Below are 22982 nucleotides of genomic sequence, written 5' to 3' on the forward strand. Positions count from 1 at the left end.
CATAGTCTTCAGTGGTGCAAAGAGCATGTATAGTGGGACGTGGAAGCTTGTAAAGCTATGTTATAGAGCGACGAATTGCGCTACACCACCTACCAAGCAGATGTGTGCATTTGGCAGATACCTGGTAAATCCCAACTATGAAATTTGGAGGTGATGGCATTTTTTTTCCTGTTTTTCCTTGTTTGGCCTTGGACCTCTGTGCTGCCCATGAATATTGAACTTTGAGAGGTATCTGAACATCCTGGACAATGCAATGCTTCCTACTTTGTGGAATTTCTATGGAACTAATCATTATGTCTTTCAGCAAGACAATGAACTGTGTCATAAGGCTGCTGCTGTAACTATGTGGTTTATGGATATGAATGGCACCACACGACTTGCCTCCACAGAGCCCTGATCTCAACCCTGTTGAACATCTGGGTGAGGACAGCCCAGGACCTCATTACATGCCTACAGGAAGAATGGTCCAGAATTCCCATTGATTGTTATTGTATGCTTGTGGAAAATATGATTGCTGCAGTCATCTCGGTGAAAAAAGGTCCTACATCTTAAGGTGGGCACCATTGACTTCTTTCCAAGCAATAACACACGCTATCTACTAATAATTGTCTGGACACTTTAGCAATTTACAATTGAAACAGTAGATAAACCCTAATATCGGGTATGTCCACCTTTGGCTTTGATCACCTCCTACACTTTGAGAGAGGCTTTCCACCAATGTGCATCAGACAGGTGGAATTTCTCTCAATTCCTGCATCAAAGAAGCACTACTGAGTTCAGCAACATATCGAGGATGTGCTGCTCTGGACCTCAATTGCTACTCCAATTTGTCCCATAGACATTTGATGGGGATTGAGGTCAGGACTCTGCTCAGGCCAGGGCAGTTGTGTAACACCCATCTCTTGATACCATTCCATAACATCCGCAGCGTTGTGGCATGGGGCATTGTCATCTTGATGGTAACACGGGTCATTCGTTTAAAAACTCCACAGTGTAGACAGCACCTGATTATCCAGAATATCAAGGTACTGAGCTGCCTTCATGGGACCACGGACACTGTCCAGTGGTCCCACTCCAAACAAGCTGAATGCATCCCCACACCATTACTCCTCCACTACCAAACTTTACTGTGGGTACAACACAATGTGGTAACAAATGTTCAACAGGCTGCCTCCACACCCACACTCTGTCATCAGACTGGAAACTGGTGAATCTTGATTCATCTCTCCAGAGTACCATTTTCCACTAGTCTTCTGTCCAGTTCACACATTCTTTGCCCCAACCCAGATGAGCCCCACCTTGTTTGTTGTTATGTTCAGCTTGTGTGCCACTGCTCTTCCATGAAAATCCAGTAAATGGAGTTATTTTCATACAATATTAGTTCTCATCATGGTGTTACTGGCATTCTAGAACTCATCACAGATGATCTGTGCTGATTACCTGGTTTTCTGGGCCACTTGGTTTAACACCCTCCTGTCCCTGTCAGTCATTTTTGGTGGCTGTCCTGGGTGTTTTCCTGCACTAGCGAAGCCAGAACGTCTCCATTTGCTGGTCACATCACCAACCGTTGATTTCGGATGTTCCAGTTGAGCAGCAATGGCACGTATGGATATGCCACCAATGTGACAGCCAGCAGTGACACCTCTTTTGAAATCACTGAGTTCACATCGTGTTGCCATACTACCTGTATTCAACTGCTACAATGAAATAGTTTCCTACTATCTGTACACTGTTTTTATGTTATTAACAAACCTGGAATGTTCCATAACTTCAAATAGAAGAGGTGTCTGGACAGTTATTGGTAGATAGTGTATATACAAATGGAGTGCAGATTGATCTTCATTGTTCAACCTTTATTGTGCATTTATACATTCCAAGCTAGGTTATAGGTCCAAAGTCTATGGTTCTGCAAGGCAGAATAGTCTATAATGGTTGGATCCTATCCATCAGGGACTATGGATAGCAACTGATGCTTTTTGTACATCACCCATTCAAAGTCTTTGTCAATTTAAATGAACCTGTTTTGTCATTCAGACAAACATTTGTTTCTAGTATCTTTTCTCTGCTTTGAGAGGCTCCGTATCCCACATGTGCACGCACACACACAAGACTGCCATGCCTCCTTTTGGTATGCATGTTAAAGAGTTTATGCAAGCTATTGATATGAATTTTGACATTAGCCATACTGAACATAATGGCATTCTTCCATGGCAGGTTTGCACTCCATCATGCAGTCTAATTTCACTGTGCCAACGAAGGAAGTCTGATATTTCATTGTGTCTGCATGTTAGTTAATGTGCACACAGTAGAATCCTCTTATTTCCTTCTCATTTTTTTTTATGTTGTTCCCACCCATGAAAGGTTATTAGAAAACCTATAGTACATTTGTACTGTGGGTGGGCTAAGGATTTTTTTTTTTTTTTTCATTTTTACATATTTTTTGTGTTTTTAAAAAAAAATTATTTTTACATAGTCCAGAAAGCTTGCTTTAGAGATCAAACATGGAACTTTTTTTTTTCAAGCCACTTCAGGCCCCAGTCAGCAAGTCAGTGGTTTCACACTGAACATGAAATTCATCTCCCACCATTTGTACCGATGGTTCAAAATTTCATAACGACTTTTTCTTGTTAACTTATTTTCTTATAGACATTACCGTAATCTCCCTCATCCATGTGTTCGCTATCACGATTTCAGTTATCCACAGTCAACTCCAGTCCGAAAATATTAAATAGAAAATTCCAGAAATAAATAATTTATAATTACACAGGCAAAGTGGATACTAGATTCAACATTATTTCAAAGCCGAATGTTTGTAGAAACTATGAAAGTTTCATAAGCTCTCAGATCAACTTATAAAACTTTCATTGCTTCTACAAACGGCTTTGAAATAATGTTGGATCTAATATCCACTTTGATGTATGTAATTTTACATCACCGAAATGAAGCCATATGGCTCTTTCTTTTAGTAATAAACAAATCATAAGTTTTAAATTGCATGCCATTCTGAGTAGTTCTAGGTTATCAGATCAACTGTCGTGGTATTGCAGTGTTTATGTTCAAGTAACCCTTATTTTACTTGACGATTGGCTCCCAAAGTGTAAGAGTAGTGATGCTGGCAATTTGAATATACCAAAGAGAAGCTGTAAAATGCTTCCTTTTAAGTGAAAAAGGTAAAAGTTCTCGACTTCATAAAATAATAAATAAATAATAATAAAATGTATGCACATTCAGATAACTTTTATTACAGTGTGTTGTTATAATTGTTCTATTTTATTATTGTAGTTGCTGTTAATCTCTTACTGTGCCTAATTTATAAATTACACTATATCATAGGCATGTATATATGTATAGGAAAAAAAAAACATAGTTCTGGGATGACATTAGGGCTACAGTTGCTAACTTCTCACTTACATATACCACCTTCTCAAGCAATGTCCCATAATAATTCATGATAGTTTTTCGTAACCTGAAAAGTGAAATTGGTCTAAAGTCTTTTGATTTGTATTAGAAATATTTTTATGCCCGAATATATATGATAAGAACATTTAATCTTGTATTTAATTACCCCCCCCCCAAGCTAATAATGAGCATAAAAAAAATCATGATTGTAGATTACACATGCTTCATTTTTGTTTTTCAGTACATAATGCTTCTGTTTGATTATGCGGCATGTACTGTATATATTTGGTTTTTGATTTTGGTTTGGCTTTCAGCTAATGTGAGTGGGTATAAGAATAAAATAGTAGGGCTGGTCATCGGGCTATTTTTGATGAGCATTATATAACCGTGCCTGGTTATGTTACTTGCCCACTGCAGTGGTTTAGAAGCGCTGGTTTTTGCAACATCTATGTCTCTTCCTGTTATCATATATAGCTTTTACTATTTTATTAATTTTAAATATCTGGCAAAATAATTGCTTAATAGAGTATGAAATTTAATTGCATCATTCAGGCTATCATGGAATTCTTGAATGACTAAAGAACTTTAAGATCAAGTCAAATGAAGTAATATCATAATATTCAAAGATTTAAATACATTTGGTTGGATGAATGAATGTAGTTAGTTTTAATGTTAATAAATGCAAAGGTGTGTACTATATTGGTGGAACGGTGCTTTAGAAGGTGAGTGCAATTTGTGATGGGAATTTTAATAATGGTTGACATCTGCCTGAAATTCAGAGGGCATGCTCCAGGGCTATGAAGACTACACAATGCATTGCTGCTATGAGTTAAGGAGAACTCTGACAAGTAGGGATAAGACAACATGCTACTGTATAAAGTGTTGGTCAAACCACACATGGACTGTTGTACTCGGATTTAGTCCGTTAGTTTTCATTGTTATGTACACATACTTGCCACTGAATTTGGAAACCTTTATTCAGATATACATAGATGTCACTCATGCAGTATATATACAAAATACTTGGTCACATGCATCACCACATATTCTAGGCAAGTATTTAAAATGCTGCTTATCGGTAATCGTCAATAGTATTGATCACAATGGGGAAAAAAATAAAGGATCTTTCCATCTGGCTGTAGCCATGATTTTGAAAACAGCAGCACTGACTGGTTTCTCAAAAGGGAAGATATCCCAGGTGTTTAATCATTGGGGAAAATACCTACATTGCTTGTCTAAGAGGCGTAACTGTGGTTATAAGACAGTCTCGGGAACGAGATCGGTGTCTGAGAAGGCTTGTCCCCATGAACTGCATCTAACTCGGCTTTTATCTGCGCTGCCATTCAATTCTTTTTTCTTTTTTTCCATTTTTATGTAAAATGCAAACACTGTTATTTTAAATGTTTGCCAAATGAGAACTACGCGTCGCACATGGCTAAAATTTGGCCAGGGGTCATGAAAAAGATGATACGTGCCGACACTGGTATGAATGAATTGTGCTGCTGTCAATTGGAAATTTACCAAACTTTTCAAACAACCCTCATATATCAGCAAACTATGCTTAGCGAATTGAAGAAAATCAGTATTGACAGTGGCATACCTAATACAGAAGCCACTGATTTCTGCAAAGAACCGGAAAGTTCCTCCACAGTGGTACCAGGAACACCGTGACTGTACACTGAAAGACTGGATGTTATTGTGTTATATTACAAGGTGTACTGTGACTCGTGTTCTGATGAGTTACAGTACACCTTGTTCTGAACTGAAGGTAGGCAGAGAGTTTGATGGAAGCCTCATGAAGCAATGAACCCAGCTTGCCTTGTAAACACAACCCAAAGTTCTGGAGATGGATGTCATGATGTGGGGCATGTTCTGTTGGTATGGAATGGGTCCTCTGAATTACTGGAAGGTCAGGTGTCCTCCAAGGAATATGTGAACATTGTTGCCGATCAAGTCCATCCTTCAATGTTGACTTTTTATCCAGCAGGTGACAGTTGTTTCATGGATGACAACGTTATTGTCCATCACTTAAGAATTGTTCAGCGATGGTTTAGCAACTATGACAGTGACTTACATCTTTCTTGGCCACCACAAAACCCAGATCTGAATCCCATTGAAAATGTATGGGACATGTTAGAAAAACAGATCTGTGAGCAAAGTCCTCTTCCATGAAATCTAAGCCAGTTAAATGACTGTCTGTTGAATTCCTGATATGTTAGATGGAATCCAACACCTTGTGGAATCTTTATCAAACTACATATGTGCTGTAATTTGAGCTAAAGGGGAGGGGGTTCTAACATGGTATTAAATAAAAGTTTCTTATTCATTGGCTGGTATGTGTAGAACTGGAGCAAGTCATAAGTGACAGGCAATATCAAGGCTTGAATGTTGGTTATGGGGAGAATTGAAGGAATGTAAATTGTAGAGTTTAGTGGATGGGCAGAAAAGAAGTAATGTGACGTAGACATTTAAATTAGACATTTATGGATTAAACATAGTGAAAGGAAAGGTAGAATGGGAGGCTATCCCTGAAAGTTGAATTAAGGTGTGGTGATAAGTGAGCAGAGCAACATTTGCAGTTTACTTGGAAGGGGAGGTAGTTAAGAAACCATCCAGGGAGATTGATAACTATTATTTAGTATTCTTGTTGTCAGTTTGCTCTTCAGTACTAATAGCAGATACTTTATTTCCTTCTGGCTCGATCTGTTAAATTTAGAGTAGTGAAGTCAGTTTGAATTATGAACATTTAAGTCTGCAAGTAAGATTATCTCACTGTGTGGGTAGTAGACTGTAAATGATTATTTTTCAAAGATGAATAAAGAGGTCAGAATAGTTAAAAGCAAAGTGTGCTGAGAAATTTTCTTCCAGAGCAGATCATAAAGATGGGATTCAAGGTTTAGTAATCTCTGGCATGGAATGTCAAACCTAACAAATGCATTTTTTTTTCTGTCATTGTGAAAGAAATTGCAGAACATACTTTGGATAGTTGAAAGAATACTAGTTGTTGAGGTGCTATGAAATAACTGACTAGGTGTTGATGCATGTGATTTTGTATCTATTAAGTTGTCAGATTATTTCAATTCTGGATTTCAGCTGGGCTATTTTCACTGTAATATTAGGGAAAACAAAATTGTATGTTTGGTATGAAAGTCAGAAACATTGCTAGGTTCAATTGTTAATGAATGGTGTCACTGTATGAAAATGTTTAGTGAACTGCTCATTTATTTTATAAGTCTGCAATCATTTCTTGTCTTGTTTGGATTGAGGAACATCATCTGGTATTAAGGAAACCAGGCATTAGTAGGTAAATTATTTGTCCTTTTCAGTGCCTCAGATTCTCCTTCCAAAAATGTAAAGCTTTTATTTTTCAAACTTTATTTTCTTATCCCCTCTAAGAACTTGCTTTTAAGGAAGTTTTTTTTTATCTTTCATTCTGGTCATTCTTCCCTGAAATACTATTTCTGTTTGTTTATATATTATTTTGTACTGTTTTTATTTTTCAGATCTCCTTTTTCACTAAATCTTTGTCAGTTAAAAGTTTTGTTTTTCAAGTTTCATACCTCCAGTTTCTTTTCTGCATTCTTTGTCAGTCCATTCCCAGTTTTAACCTGAAACTTTTCAAGTGTTACTTTCCATCATATTGCAGAAATTTTGTCCCAAATAAGTCGCATTTTGAGATGAATACTTTAAATAAATAAAAAAAAAAAAGTTCTTTAACCTTTATCAATCACAAATAATTAGCATGAATTAGCATATTAGCAAGTAATTATGTAATATAAAGTGGCAAAGTGATAATGACTTGACAACTGCCCAAAATGGGTAACTACAAATGAAACTTGAATGAGCACTTTGTGTTTTATTATGTAATTACATGTGTAGCAGAAAAGATTTGATCTATAATTTTCAGTATGATAACTATTTATTGAAAAAAGGTTTCTTAATTCTATTGAAATTAGTATAAAATTTTGAATGAAATGTCCAAAATCTCACAAAATTGTGAAAAATGCATATCATACTTCTAACATCAAGGTGATTGTAGCTTTTTATGAATACTCTGTATGTTAAACTAGAGAAGTGATTATTTGTTCATCAAAAATAATAGTGCTCATAGATGTTGTATTATTATTTTGATAGGTGTACTGTACGACTTGGCATTGAATAACCAAACATGAATCTGGAAATGTCTCAAATAACTCTTAACCCCGACCATCTTGGTGCTTCTAGCCACAGGGCAACTGCAACTATTTTAGATGATGGCGTGATTTATGAACCTGCATATAGCTATGATGAGCTCTTCCCTTCTTTGCCCGAAATGGAAACAAGGCAAGAGACTCCACAGGTTGATGGAGTTCTGTGGAGCCAGAAGATGAAAATGAAATCATCGGTCATTACACAGGTTAGTACTACTAATGTTGTTGATCTCTAATTAGAACTTTATTGATGATGCAAAATTCATGTAGATTTATCTCAGAATTTTTTGCCTACCTTATATTCTAAAGACTCATTGTGGGAGGCTAAAACTAACAGTTACTCACATATTCCTGACATATCTCTCTCTCTCTTTAACCTCATTCATTGATAGAGCATGCACTTTAGATAATTACTCTTCAAGCAAAAAAAAATCTTGTTCTTCGCACCCTTGCTAACAATGCTCTAGCACAATTTCCAAGGGTTGCCTGTTATCTCTCCCCCTCCCTCCTGTCATATATTGAAAAAAAAATTTTCTTCATCTAAACTATAGAACTTCTTTTGTATTCATTTATGTGTTCCTATCATATCCTCTCTTTTCTACCATTCAGCCAAACCTCGTAGTCTGCAAACCTTTGATCTGTCCTTTTAGGAAAGTTCTTCACAGACCTTTCATAATCTTGGGATGTTATTTTTTTAGGAAACTCAGGCACCAGATCTGTGCAGAGAAGTAGAGTGTATTATCAAAGTCTTATAAAGGGAACAATATAATGAATATGCAGTTCTAGCCAAGTAAAACTATTGATTTTGTGTGTATGTAATAGTAGTCAGCATTTTTCTCTTTAAATGTTTAGAATAAAAGTTACAAATTCTTAGCAGTATTATAGTTAGTTATTTATTTAACCACTGTACAAATCGAGAACATCTATCAAAATTTCTGTCCAATCAATATTAAGGGGTAAATTAAGATTTTATTCCTAGCATTTTAAAAATTTTCATGTTCAATTTTATTTTCAGTTTACAATTAGAAGCTTGCTACTTGTTCATTACCATTGAACCATTTTTCTTTTAAAAAAAACTTTTCTATTGTTAACATTTAGCTGATAAAGTACATAGCTGTGTGGTACAAAATTCCAAGCATAAGGTAACTTCTGTAGCAAACAAACTTTCATGAGCTATATTTTAGAGCATGGAATAGTTTGTGTTAGGTATTTTGTAAAAAAAGTTCTGTAGCATGAATATTATGAAAAGATATTATTTAAAGTATATTTTTCCCTTAAAAATTAGTTATATATTTCAAAATGAAAAGGCTATAAGTTAAAAGTAAAATTAATGAATGGATGGATTAAGCATGAAATTTGGAAAAAGGCATTGTGGAAGCAACATAAGACGAATAATTGTAATAATCAGTTGTATTAGGAGTACAGAGAGTAGCCCAGGAAGGTGACTTGGTTAGTAAGCAAAAGTGCAGTATGAGCAGAAATTAGCCAGTCAAGCCAAGAAAAATCCTAGTGAGTTCTTTCAGTATGAAGAGGGGACCGATAGTGAGCGAGCAGGAGGAATGAGGATTTAAGTAAACTCGAAGTTAATAAGGCAGTAGGGCATTATATTTCGTGTGTGTTGAAGGAATGCACCTTTGGCGCACTTGTTCAGCATGAGACTTGCAACAGGGAGGGGGAAAGCAGTAAAAATTATTGCACTTCACAAAGGAGGAGGACAAGGCAGGCTACAAATTATAGTTCAGTTTGTGTCTCAGGTTACTGTTAAAGTGTTAGAGTTGGTAAGAACAAGAATTCAGTATTCTCTATGATGGTCAACATGAGGTTGTTAAGGGGAGGTGATGTTTTAGCAATCCATTTATATACTAGAACAAGGTGATGAATTCATTGGATAAGGGAAATGCACATATAGTGATAAACTTGGATTTTTCAAAGGCATTTGATAGATTGCTATATGACAAGCTGGTGACTAAATTGAAATTGATATGCTTGGATAAGAAACTAGTGAGTTGAATAGGTGACTGGCTGTCAGATAGGTATCATCAGGTTGTGTATGGAGGAGTGGTATCTTAAAAGAGTAAGGTTACCAGTAGAGTGCTGTAGTGGTCTGTTTTGGGACCATTATTGTTTAACTTGTATGTTAATAATACTGGAAGAGGTTTAACTGAAGATTGCTGATCGAAAGAACTATGAGGCACAGAGTAAATGGCCTTGCTGGAGTAGCACATAGACTGTCTGAGTGGAGCTGTCAGTTTAATGTTGTGAAGTGTAAGATCTTGAAATTTGGCAGACAAATTTGGGATGCAGAGTTTACAATTAATGGGGAAATTTTGAAGGAGGCAAAAGAGATGAGACATCCGGGAGTCTTGGTGGACAGACTTGAAGTGTAGTGGTTATATCGCTAAATTGTAAGAATTGTCATAGTGGATTATGGCAATGATGAGGTGGACCTTGACATGCAAAAACAAAAAGGTTCTTGTTCCTTTGTATGTGGTCTTGACAGGCTGCATATGGACTGATGTGCAAAAATTTGGTCACCTTGTTTTCAAGGGATTGAGAATATTTTGGAGAAAGTCCAGAGAAAATTTACTAAGTTAGTGTCAGGTTTGTGGAATGTGGGATATGAGGACAGATTGAGGGAATGCAACTTTACAGTGCTTTGTGTTTCAATAAGGAAATATAAGTTGGTGAGGGATTGTTTAATTAATATGGAGATTTTTCATAGAGTGTAGAGAGAGAGAACCAGACAGGTGTAGAACAACAGCCAATTCCTGGAAACTGTATAAGGAGGGTGTGAATAAGGAAGTGAGGAGCAAGATTCTTTGGAGAGTGGCTGATGAGTGGAATGCATTGCCTGAAAGTTTGGTCAGTGCAAAACCTGAGAAAAGCATGGTTCAATACTCTTTTTGAAATGAGTATGAAGACCTCCCACAATGAATCTTTTGACTCAAATGGAGGTCTGATATTGATAATACTTTTGGACAAACAAAAAGAATGGAAGGAAGACTTCTCAAAACACTAATAGAGGATAAAGTTCCTGGAAAATGAAGCGATAGACCCTCAACAAGATGGATGAATGGCGACTGGTCTTTGGAGAGTTAATCTCAAGAAAAGTCTTCGTTGATGTGGTACATCGGGCGAAGAGCAACTCTACGGCATCTTCTGGTGTCCAGTGAATTTATGGATAGATGACGAGATACAAGTGAAATTCTTGAGGTAATGATATGACAAATTCATGTTTTGAAAATATAGTGCAGAAGAAATTAACAATCACATAAGTAAGTCCGTGCAGTTAGCCTAGTGGCTGTCCTCTCTGCAACCGCGTGCCTGGGGAAGGAGTGTCCTAGGTTCGATTCCCGTTGGTGACGTGGAGCTGAAGGATCTTCCTCAGCCATAGCCAAGTTAGTCGGTCTTGGGCATGGTCATGAGATTAGTAAGGGTTTTTTCATCCTGAAAAGCAGGCAAACCGGCCTTGAGAAATCAACACTATGGATATAGGATACACCAGGGCGTAGGGCTGACCACCTTATCCTGTGAACGGTTTGAGGTCTAATGATTAATAAAACCCTCGACATTGCAAGGTATAAAAGAGGGTAAAAGGAAGATGAGATGAGATTAGTAACAGCACTGTTTTGGATCGACTTTTTTTTTTTAAGAGTACATGAGTTGTAAGGAAAATTCATAGTGACATTACAAAACATTTTAGGGATTTCAAAAACAAGCAAAAATTACATTATTGCATCTAATTAATGTTTTATGGATATACAGTAAGAGCCACCATATTATTATTAGCATATGTCATCATCATCATCAAATTCCTGACATGTACCCTCAAGGGGTGTACAGGATATGATAGTACTACATGAAAAATTTACATCATTACTAACTTCCTATCTACAATTTTCCTCCAAATCGGTCTGTTACTAGTCAAGACTCCAACATCATTATCATATCTTATATTTCTATCGTCTAAGGCACATCGTACTGTATCAAACCACCTATATCTTGGTCTTCCTCTGGGTCATTTTCCTGCCAACCCTTGTTTTGCTAATCTTTCCTTGCCCATTATGTTTAAGTGACCATATCACCTGAGTTTAGCTCTGCTAACGCATTCCTGGATGCTGACAATGTCAAGTTCTTTCCTAATATCCTTGTTTTTAATATGATATTGCCATTGATGCCATCTGTTCACGCCTCTAATCTTTCTCAGGACTCATATCTGCGGTCTCTAGTCTTTGGTCAAGTGTTTTACTTCTGACCTAGCTCTCTCAGATCCATAGTTTAAAACTGGTAAAAGAGGGTAAAAGGGAGATGAGATTAGTAACGGCACTGTTACTAATCTCATCTCATCTTCCTGTCTTGTATACAGCTAATTTAGTGTTCCGACTAATTTCTCTCTTATTCCATGTGAATTTATTCAATTGACTGCCTACCATACCAGCTTTGTTGATTCTGTTGTCTATTTCCATATTTAATTTACCATCTTCACTAAAAATCGTGCCTAAGTAGCTGAAATGTTTTACTTGTTCCACAGGTTCCCCGTTCACAACACAGTTGACATTTTCAACAATTCTACCTATTTTCATTGTCTTTGTGTTTTTAATGCTGACCTTCATACCATATCTATTACAACAGTTATTCAGTTTAGTCAGGGAATGAATCTTGCAAACTTGTAGCGGATTTATTTAGAAGTATAACATCGTCCGCATAAAGCAAAGAGCTGACATTAACATCTCCAATTCTGATATCATGTTTAATACCACTTTCCTTCATAATGTGATCCATATAGATAATGAATAACAGCGGGGATAATGTACATCCTTGTCTCACACCAGATTTAACATTAAACCATCTTCCTGTACTTCCTTCAATTCTAACTGCTGACTTACAACTCAAATAAAGACTAAGTATTGCTTGATATAATGCCCCATTGACACCATATAACTGTAGTGTATTGAATAGCTTCTCTCTTGGCACCATGTCATATGCCTTTTCCAGATCTACAAAACTTAAATACAGATCTTTGTTATGTTTCCATGCTTTCTCAACTATTTGTCGTAAAGTGAAGATCTGATCCTAACAGCCTCTATTTGGCTGTTTGCCTGAATCTAGTTTGTTCTTCACCAAGCTTTTCTTCCACAATTCTTTTCAACTGTTTCTCAAGTATACTTGCATATATCTTACCAGGAACACTCTGTAGGGAAATACCTCTGTAATTCTCACATTCAGTTTTATTTCCCTTTTTATATATAGGTGCTATGAGAGCTCTACTCCAATCATCGGGAATTTGTCCCTCTGTCCAGGCTTTCTGAACTATGCAGTGCAGCCCCTGTAAGACTTTTATACCACCATACTTCAGCATTTCTGGTCGAATATCATCTACTCCTGCTGCCTTTACACATTTCAAGCCTTTGATGGCTTTTTCTACTTCAAGTATGGATATGTATTCCTGACTGCATGCCTGGTCAGTGTTTTTTACCACTGTGCTGTCATCACTGCTTGTTTAATTTAGCAGTTTTTCAAAGTAATTACTCCATACTTCAAGGATATCTTTTTCTCCTGTTTTCTTGTCACCTTTATCATCTTAACTCCTTTTACAGCACTCTGAACTCCATTTCCACGCTTCTTCAACAACCTCCAGAATATCTTGCCACCTTCTTGATATTTATTTTCTATTAATAAATTAGACTTAATTCTGTTTATTAGTCAAGTAAATATTAGTTTAATATCCAACATTTCACTGACTGATTTCTCTGTCAGCATTTTCAAAGGAATCCACTGGTAAGCAATAGAAAGTAACAAAAACTAGGAAACTAACCGACAATTCAAAAAATTATATGAAGTTATCACTGTGAATGATACAATAATATAATACGCATGTCGCAAGCGTAATGTTTTATTTGTTGAGATATTTAATGTGATTTTCATGAAAGTTCATTTCTTTTTGGCTAAATGATCTGATTAGAGTTTTCTATATATCTGGTAAGATTAGGCCTTGATTCTTATTTAAGTTACCTGTTGAATGGGCGACTGTAGCAGCTTCTTTAAATGTTCTGGAATGGTAGTTGTCTTCTATGTAGGGCATATGACTCATATCACATTCAATATTATGGTTGGTAGAGGCAAAGTGAGAAGAAAGGTCTGATATATCCTGTCTGTTACATAGACTATGTGTTCTTTCTTTCTTTCTTGTATCAAAACTTCTAGATGGCTGTCCGATGCAATTAATACTGCAAGAGAGCAGACAAAGGCAATAACACTGTCATCTTAAATACTACGGAATATGAAGAAAAGATCAATAATCTATTATTGGACACATATATCTATGTTGTTCTTCTTAACACAGATCCTACTCACAAAAACCATCTTGATACCAATGAACTATTACGTGATATGACCAACTGGCCTGTGGACTTAATCAAAACACTAAAATCTATGCATCTGTTAACTCCAAGACTATATGGTGTTCCAAAAATCCATAAAGAAGGCACACCATTACGTCCAATAGTAGATGGTATTCATTCCTCTACTTAGACTATCAAAATATCTAGCCAAATACAAGAATACATTCACAACACGGATTCTTATATCAAGAACTCCCAACATTTCTTGGAGAAATTAAAAAACTTCAATTTCTCTGAAGATACAGTTATGGCTAGTCTAGATGTCGCATCTCTGTTCACAAATATCCCAGTTTCAGAGTCATCGACTTCTTAGAAAACGTGTTCCCACCCAACATCACCAAGTTGTTCAAGCATTGCTTAACTTCAAATTATTTTACATGGCAAAAAACCCACTACAAACAACTCACTGGATTAGACATGGGTAGCCCTCTCTCTCTCTCCTTCTTGTGCCAACCTATTCTTAGAAAATCTAGAAACTCAAATTTTATCCCAAATTACCCCAAAACCAACCACATGGTTTAGGTATGTTGAGGACATCTTCATCATTTGGAATCACAAAAAAGAAGAATTAATAGATTATCTAAACAAAATTAATTGCTTCCACAACACCATCAAGTTCACATTGGAACTAGAAAAAGATAATAAACTTCCATTCCTAGACGTCCTTATTAAGAAACAAACTGACAATACAGGGATGACTGAAACAAAAAAGACCAAAACTGGCGAGATCTTTCTGAGCAATAAATACAAAATGTTATATTCAGGCAATGACAATCAAGGAAAAGAAGGAGTAGCCATAGTATTCAACACAAAATACGAGGCTAATCTTCTTGAATGGCAGGCAGTCTCAAGTAGAGTAATGTGGGCAAATAAGAGAATGGGGAACTGGACAATGAGACTTATTTGTGCGTATGGTCCCATAGAAGGTTCTACTAAGGTAGAAGTGGAGGAGTTTTTTGAGGTTTTAGAAAAAACAACTGACACAATGAAAAATGAAAAGTTGGTCCTTGTTGGGGATCTAAATAGCAGAGTAGGAAATGATTGTGAGACATACAAAAATATTTTGGGAAAATTTGGAGAAAAGAGCAAAGCTAATAGTAATGGCAAATATCTGTTGGATTTCTGCTCAGGACATGGACTGGTTATTACTAACACCATGTTCCAACATAAAAATGTGCACAAATTCACATGGAGAGAAGAGGCTAGGAGTAAGAAAGTCTCATTGACTATGTTATTGTTGATAGTGATGTTTTCTCCCTGGTGCAGGACACCAGAGTGTACAGAGGATTTGAAATTGGAAGTGATCACTGTTTAGTCTTGAGCAGGATAAAATTGAATTTAATATTGAAAAGAATAACATGTAAGAAAGTTTTAAAGCGAATAAAAGTTGAGCAGCTCTCAGATGTGAACTGTTGACTAAAATACACAAAGATTATTGAAGAAAAAATGAAAGAGTTTTTGAGAACTGGAATCAAACCGTGGAGATTCAGTGACAAACTCTGAAGAAAACATTGATTGATTCTGCCAGAGAGGCATGTGGTGCAGTTGTCTGTAAGGATAAAAAAATCAGAACTCCCTGGTGGACACAGGAAGTTAAAGAGGCAGTGAAGGAAAAGAAGAAAGCATATCAAAAGTTCCTGTCAAATAAGTCAGCTTGTGCTCTTAGAGAATATAGAGACAAATGCAAGAATGCTAAACACTGTAAAACTAGCTAAACAAAAGTCATGGGAGGACTTGGGCAAGAATATAGAAAATAAATATCAAGAAGGTGGCAAAATATTCTGGAGGTTGTTGAAGAAGCTTAAGAATGGAGGAAAGAGTGCTGTAAAAGGAATTAGAGATGATAAAGGTGACATGAAAACGGGAGAAAAAGACATCCTTGAAGTATGGAGTAATTACTTTGAAAAACTGCTAAATGAAACAAGCAGTGATGACAGCACAGTGGTAAAAAACCCTGACCAGGCATGCAGTCAGGAATACATATTCATACTTGAAGTAGAAAAAGCCATCAAAGGCTTGAAATGTGGAAAGGCATCAGGAGTAGATGATATTCAACCAGAAATGCTGAAGTATGGTGGTACAAGAGTCTTACAGTGGCTGCACTGCATAGTTCAGAAAGCCTGGACAGAGGGACGAATTCCCAATGATTGGAGTAGAGCTCTCATAGTACCCATATATAAAAAGGGAAATAAAACTGCATGTGAGAATTACAGAGGTATTTCCTACTGAGTGTTCCTGGTAAGATCTATGCAAGTATACTTGAGAAACGGTTGAGAAGAATTGTTGAAGAACAAGCTGGATTCAGGCCAAATAGAGGCTGTCAGGATCAGATCTTCACCTTATGACAAATAGTTGAGAAAGCATGGGAATATAACAAAGAAGATCTGTATTTAAGTTTTGTCGATTTGGAAAAGGCATATGACAAGGTGCCAAGAGAGAAGCTATTCAATACGCTGCAGTTATATGGTGTCAATGGGGCGTTATATCAAACAATACTTAGTCTTTATTTGAGTAGTAAGTCAGCAGTTAGAATTGAAGGAAGTACAGGAAGATGGTTTAATGTTAAATCTGGTGTGAGACAAGGATGTACATTATCCCCTCTGTTATTCATTATCTATATGGATCACATTATGAAGGAAAGTGGTATTAAACATGATATCAAAATTGGAGATGTTAATGTCAGCTCTTTGCTTTATGCAGACGATGTTATACTTCTAAATAAATCTGCTACAAGTCTGCAAGATTCTCTGACTAAATTGAATAGCTGTTCTAATAGATATGGTATGAAGGTCAGCAATAAAAAGACAAAGACAATGAAAATAGGCAGAATCATTGAAAATGTAAACTGTGTTGTGAATGGAGAACCTGTGGAACAAGTAAAACATTTCAGCTATTTTGGCACGATTTTTACTGAAGATGGTAAATTAAATATAGAAATAGACAACAGAATCAGCAAAGCTGGTATGGGTGGGAAGTCAATTGAATAAATTCATATGGAATAAGAGAGAAATTAGTCGGAACACTAAATTAGCTGTATACAAGACAGTGTTCAAACCAGTTTTAACTTATGGATCTGAGAGCTGTGTCAGAAGTAAAACACTTGACTAAAGACTAGAGACCACAGATATGAGAGTCCTGAGAAAGATTATCGGCGTGAACAGATGGCATCAATGGCAATATCATATTGAAAACGAGGATATTAGGAAAGAACTTGACATTGTCAGCATCCAGGAATGTGTTAGCAGAGCTTATCTCAGGTGGTATGGTCACTTAAATAGAATGGGCAAGGAAAGATTAGCAAAACAAGTGTTCTCTACCAGGTTGGCAGCAAAACGACCCAGAGGTAGACCAAGATATTGGTGGATTGATACGGTACAAAGTACTTTAGACGATAGAAATATAAGATCTGATAATGTTGGAGTGTTGACAAGTAACAGACTGATTTGGAGGAAAATTGTAGATAGGAAATTAATAATGATGTAATTTTTTTCATGTAGTACTATCATATCCTGTACACCCCTTGATGGTACATGGCAGGAATTTGATGATGATGATGAACTGACAATAGCATCAACCTGTCAGTATATAGAAAACCTACTAACACTGGGCGCTACCTCCATTTCAACTCGTCTCACCACATATCCCAGAAACTCAGCATTATTCATATACTCAAAAAAAGAGCTATACAGTGTACCACGGACCCTGGTGACCTACATGAAGTATTAATGAAAATATCCAAAGATCTACCCCTAAATGGCTACCCTACAAGAATCATCAACAAGATTCTCTTTGGTGACTTACCGCAAAGACAAATACATCAGCTCTATAACAATTCCATTTGTTGTTAGTGCCATATCCAGAAAATTAGCTCTTCTTCTAAAACCATATGATATCAGGGTAACCTTCAAACCTATTGAGACCATTTAAAGTTTATAAGATCACCGAAAGATAGCCATCCTTTCTACAAATACTCTGGAGTTTATAGCATACCTTGTTCTTGCAGTATTAATTACATCAGACAGACATTGGAAGTTTTGATACAAGAAAGAAAGAACACATAGGCTATGTAAGGAATAACAGACAGGATATATCATGCCTTTCTTCACACTTTGCCTCTTCCAACCATAATATTGAATGGGATATGAGTCATCATATGCCCTACATGGAAGACAACTACCATTCCAGAACGTTTCAAGAAGTTGCTACAGTCGCCTGTTCAACAGGTAATTTAAATAAGAATCAAAACGTAATCTTACCAGATATATGGAAAACTCAATTCAGATCATTTAACCAAAAAGAAATAAACTTTCATGAAAATTACATTAAATATCTCAACAAATAAAATGTTACACTTGCGACACGCATATTATATCATTGTATCGCGCACAGTGATAACTTTATATACTTAAATATAAAGAGCTAATAAGCTTCATTTCGGCAATATAAACATTATTTAAATTAAGGGAATATTAAATCCCACATTGTTTTAAAACCGAATAAGAAACTCAAAGATTGGAATCGGAGAGTTTCATGCCGATATAGAAAACTATAAAGTTTCGGCGACACTAGCGTTAGCCAATGCAAGTGACCCTAGTACGTAGTACAATACCGGACAACTCGTAGCAAAGGAGGTGAAGTTCTGATCGCTATTCTTCGGTATTTTCCATAATGTAAAAACACATTTCCTAGGAAATGTATGCTGTTATTACATTATGGTGGGTGGTCACTACCCAGACCGGTTTCAGCCTTTTTTGAGGCTTCATCAGTGAGTAGTTAGACCAAATTGATACCAAAGTGTATAGCGAAAAGAACTTATATACTCTGCTGTACGAGTTTCCAAACGGTGCAACCATTAAGTTACTTAAATGTAAAGAGCTAATAAGCTTCATTTCGGCAATATAAACATTATTTAAATTAAGGGGATATTAAATCCCACATTGTTTTAAAACCGAATGGTACGAGTTGTCCGGTATTATACTACGTACTAGGGTCACTTGCATTGGTTAACGTTAGTGTCACCGATACTTCATAGTTTTCTATATCGGCATGAAACTCTGATTCCAGTCTTTGAGTTTCTTATTTGGTTTTAAAACAATGTGGGATTTAATATCCTCTTAATTTAAATAATGTTTATATCGCCGAAATGAAGCTTATTAGCTCTTTATATTTAAGTAACTTAATGGTTGCACCTGTTTGGAAACTCGTACAGCAGAGTATATAAGTTCTTTTCGCTATACACTTTGGTATTAATTGGTCTAGCTACTCACTGATGAAGCCTCAAAAAAGGCTGAAACCGGTCTGGGTAGTGACCTCCCACCATAATGTAATAACAGCATACATTTCCTAGGAAATGTGTTTTTACATTATGGAAAATACCTAAGAATAGCGATCAGAACTTCACCTCCTTTGCTACGAGTTGTCCGGTATTGTACTACGTACTAGGGTCACTTGCATTGGCTAACGATAGTGTCGCCGATACTTCATAGTTTTCTATATCGGCATGAAACTCTCTGATTCCAATCTTTGAGTTTCTTATTCGGTTTTAAAACAATGTGGGATTTAATATCCCCTTAATTTAAATAACTTTATATAATTTTTAGAATTGTTGGTTAGTTTCCTAGTTTTTGTTACTTTCTATTGCTTACCAGTGTATTCCTTTGAAAATGCTGACAGATATCAGTCAGTGAAATGTTGGATATTAAACTAATATTTACTTGACTAACACACAGAATTAAGTCTTTAATTTATTAATACTAGTAGTCAAGAAAAAGGTCATAAAATGAAATTTATTTTCTATGTTCTTGCCAAAGTCCTCCCATGACTTTTGTTTTGCTAGTTTTACAGTGTTTCGCTTTCTTACATTTGTCTCTGTATTCTCTAAGAGCAAAAACTGACTTATTTGCCAGGAACTTTTGTTATGCTTTCTTCTTTTCCTTCACTGCCTCTTTAACTTCCTGTGTCCACCATGGAGTTCTGATTTTTCTATCCTTGCAGACAACCTCACCACATGCCTCTCTGGCTGAATCAATCAGGGTTTTCTTCAAGGCTTACCACTGAATCTCCAAGGTTTGGTTCCTGTTGTCAAACTCTTTCATTTTTTCTTCAATAATCTTTGTGTATTTTAGTCTACGGTTCACATCTGAGAGCTGCTCAACTTTTATTCACTTTAAAACTTTCTTACATGTTATTCTTTTCAATATGAAATTAAATTTTATCCTGCTCAATACTAAATGGTTATCACTTCCAATTTCAAATCCTCTTTACACTCTGGTGTCCTGCACCAGGGAGAAAATATCACTATCAACAATAACATAGTCAATGAGACTTTTCTTATTCCTTGCCTCTTCTTTCCATGTGAATTTGTGCACATTTTTATGTTGGAACATGGTGTTAGTAATAACCAGTCCATGTCCTGAGCAGAAATCCAACAGGTATTTGCCATTATTATTAGCTTTGGTCTTTTCTCCAAATTTTCCCAAAACATTTTTGTATGTCTGACAATCATTTCCTACTCTGCTATTAAGATTCCCAACAAGGACCAACTTTTCCTTTTTCATTATGTCAGTTGCTTTTTCTAAAGCATCAAAATATTCCCCACTTCTACCTTAGTAGAACCTTCTGTGGGACCATAAGTCTCATTGTCCAATTCCCCATTCTGATATTTGCCCACATCACTCTACTCGAGACTGCCTACCATTCAAGAAGATTAGCCTCGTATTTTGTGTTGAATACTATGGCTACTCCTTCTTTTCCTTGATTGTCATTGCCTGAACATAACGTTTTGTATTTATTGCTCAGAAAGATCTCACTAGTTTTTGTCTTTTTTGTTTCAGTCTCCCCAATTATGTCTACTTATCTGATTCCTCAGCTAGCTTCATTTCTTTGCCATTCAGGCTTCTTATGTTGATAGTACCGATCTTTAACTCTGGTGATGTTGAGCTGGGGTGTGCTTTCAGATTTGTTCCAGTAGCTGATGTTTTGCTGTTTGCCCTGGTTCCCTGGTGAAAACAACGGGGGGCCTTGTTTAACCAGGCAAAGTCCCAGCTGGCATGAAATTTTGTCAAGTTGTACCATCATTTTGTATATTGGTTTAAGCCAATGAGAATACAATTTGGTCGGTTAAATCCCAAATTGCCATCTCATCCTTGTTCGTTCAGTATCCAGGTAGATACTCAAAAGGGTGCACCACGAGAAGGTGAGGATTGGACATTAGGTCAGAAGCCCTGGTCAGTTCTCCGCATTCCTTTAAAGGCTGTATGGAGATCTCTTCTCAGTTATATAGCTTTGACCCTTAAGCACCCCATTTTATTATTAGCATATAGCAAAATATAAAGTTTGGATTATCTGTATTTTTTCAATTTTCCATATATTCCTTTCATTAGTTCTCAAAATTGAGAGTGAATACACTGTATATATTGAATATGGTATTTTTTTTGTAGATATCAGTAAATTGGTGTATTTGTGTATTTGAAGGTATTTCATGTTCCTGTTGAAGAAAGGCGTTTTAGGGAAATCAGTAGTCAGAGATTTGGCGAACAAGGTGAACAAGCCAAAATATGTGCAGACATCATGCAAAAAACTGGTGCTCATATTGAAGTCAGTTCTTCCAAGGATCAGAGTTTAACCATTCTGGTTACTGGCAAAGAAGAAGCAGTACTAAAAGCACGCCGTCAAATTGTGAAAGAATTGCAGACCCAAGTAAGAACTGCATTTTGATCTTTTTCTTGCTGCCGGAAATTCCTTTTTTAGTTTACTGTATATTCTATATGTGTATACTTATTGATTTGGTTAATAATTTTAAGTTTGTGACTATTATTTATTCAATATTAGCCCTTGTGATTGTGCACCATGCTAAAATTGTAACCATTAGAGAGAGTACTGCATATCCATCTGTTGATTGAAATTAACCTTTTATTTTTGTTATATAGAGAAGCATGAGAAAGAAATCACTTCTGAAATTATTTGACATATAGTATGCCCACACTTTGTAGAGCTTTGCATGGCAACTTGCCAAGAATAGTCGATTCATGCTGAGAGGGAGAAAGAAATGAAGGATGTACGAATTGGTCGCTGTACTAGTACTAGCTTGATTTTTGTTGTCACTTTTTTGCATTATTTTTTTATTATTAATTTGTATGATGGAACCAGTACAGTCAACAAGTTCTGGTATTAAACCTTTCAGTAGCTCTTGCAAAAGAATATTGAATAATGTGCTGACACATTCTGCTAAAAAGAATCGCTAGAAGGCAGTCTCCATGTTCCCCTTTCTCAAGTCATAAACGTGCAATTGCAGGCGTTTCAGAGTCGACTGTTAAAAGAATTCATAGGGAATCAAAAGATGAAGGTAAGCCAAAATTTAAATCTCCTAAAAAAAAATTAAAAAAAAGTGCCAGAGAAAGAAAACCATCGGAAACGTAGCTTTGAACGATTTGATGTAGATGTTATAAGAACTATTCACGAATTTTACGTGGTCGAGAAAAGAGTGCCAACTGTTTCGAAATTGATTCCTGTGCTTAAAGAAAAAATTAATTTTCCTTGGAAAAGAGAAACTTTAAGGAAAATACTTCATGAAATCAAATTTTGTTTCAAAATGTCCCAGAATAAAAGGAAATTATCATGGATCAAAGTGGCATTGTTTTATCTAGAACACAACATTTGAGAGCAATACGATATTTCAGGGAGGAGAAAAGACCGATTGTGTATCTAGATGAAACTTGGATTGATAGTAATTTAACTTATAGAAAATGTTGGCAATCTAAAGAAGAATGTGGAGTGCTACAAACTGGAAATGCCTCGCAGGCACATAATAATTTTGTGTGCGGGCGGAGAAATGGTTTTTTTTTTTACCGAATTCAAACTTACTATACAAAGCGAATTCAACTACTGGAGATTACCATGGGCAAATGAATTCTACGATCTTCGAAAAGAGTGGGCGGAAGAAAAACTGATTCCAAATCTTCCTAAAAATGCTGTTGTTATAATTGATAATGCT

The 22982-nt window shown here is 36.2% G+C and overlaps 1 protein-coding gene across 1 annotated transcript in view; it reads left to right on the forward strand.

The window, feature by feature from the left end:
• Positions 1–22982, forward strand: part of Dp1 (satellite-binding protein 1 Dp1) — a 286820-nt gene that overhangs the window by 40237 nt on the left and 223601 nt on the right. Inside the window, exons 3-4 of the mRNA XM_090390658.1 lie at positions 7534–7795; positions 21464–21688. Of these exons, the coding sequence (XP_090246784.1) occupies positions 7568–7795; positions 21464–21688 (453 nt within the window). The 5' untranslated portion in view covers positions 7534–7567. The remainder of the gene's footprint in view (positions 1–7533; positions 7796–21463; positions 21689–22982) is intronic.

Source organism: Typopeltis vanoorti, chromosome 3 (genome assembly GCF_054136105.1).
Source record: "Typopeltis vanoorti isolate ZY-2024b chromosome 3, IOZ_Tvanoo_1.0, whole genome shotgun sequence".
NCBI classification, from domain to species: Eukaryota; Metazoa; Arthropoda; class Arachnida; order Uropygi; family Thelyphonidae; genus Typopeltis; species Typopeltis vanoorti.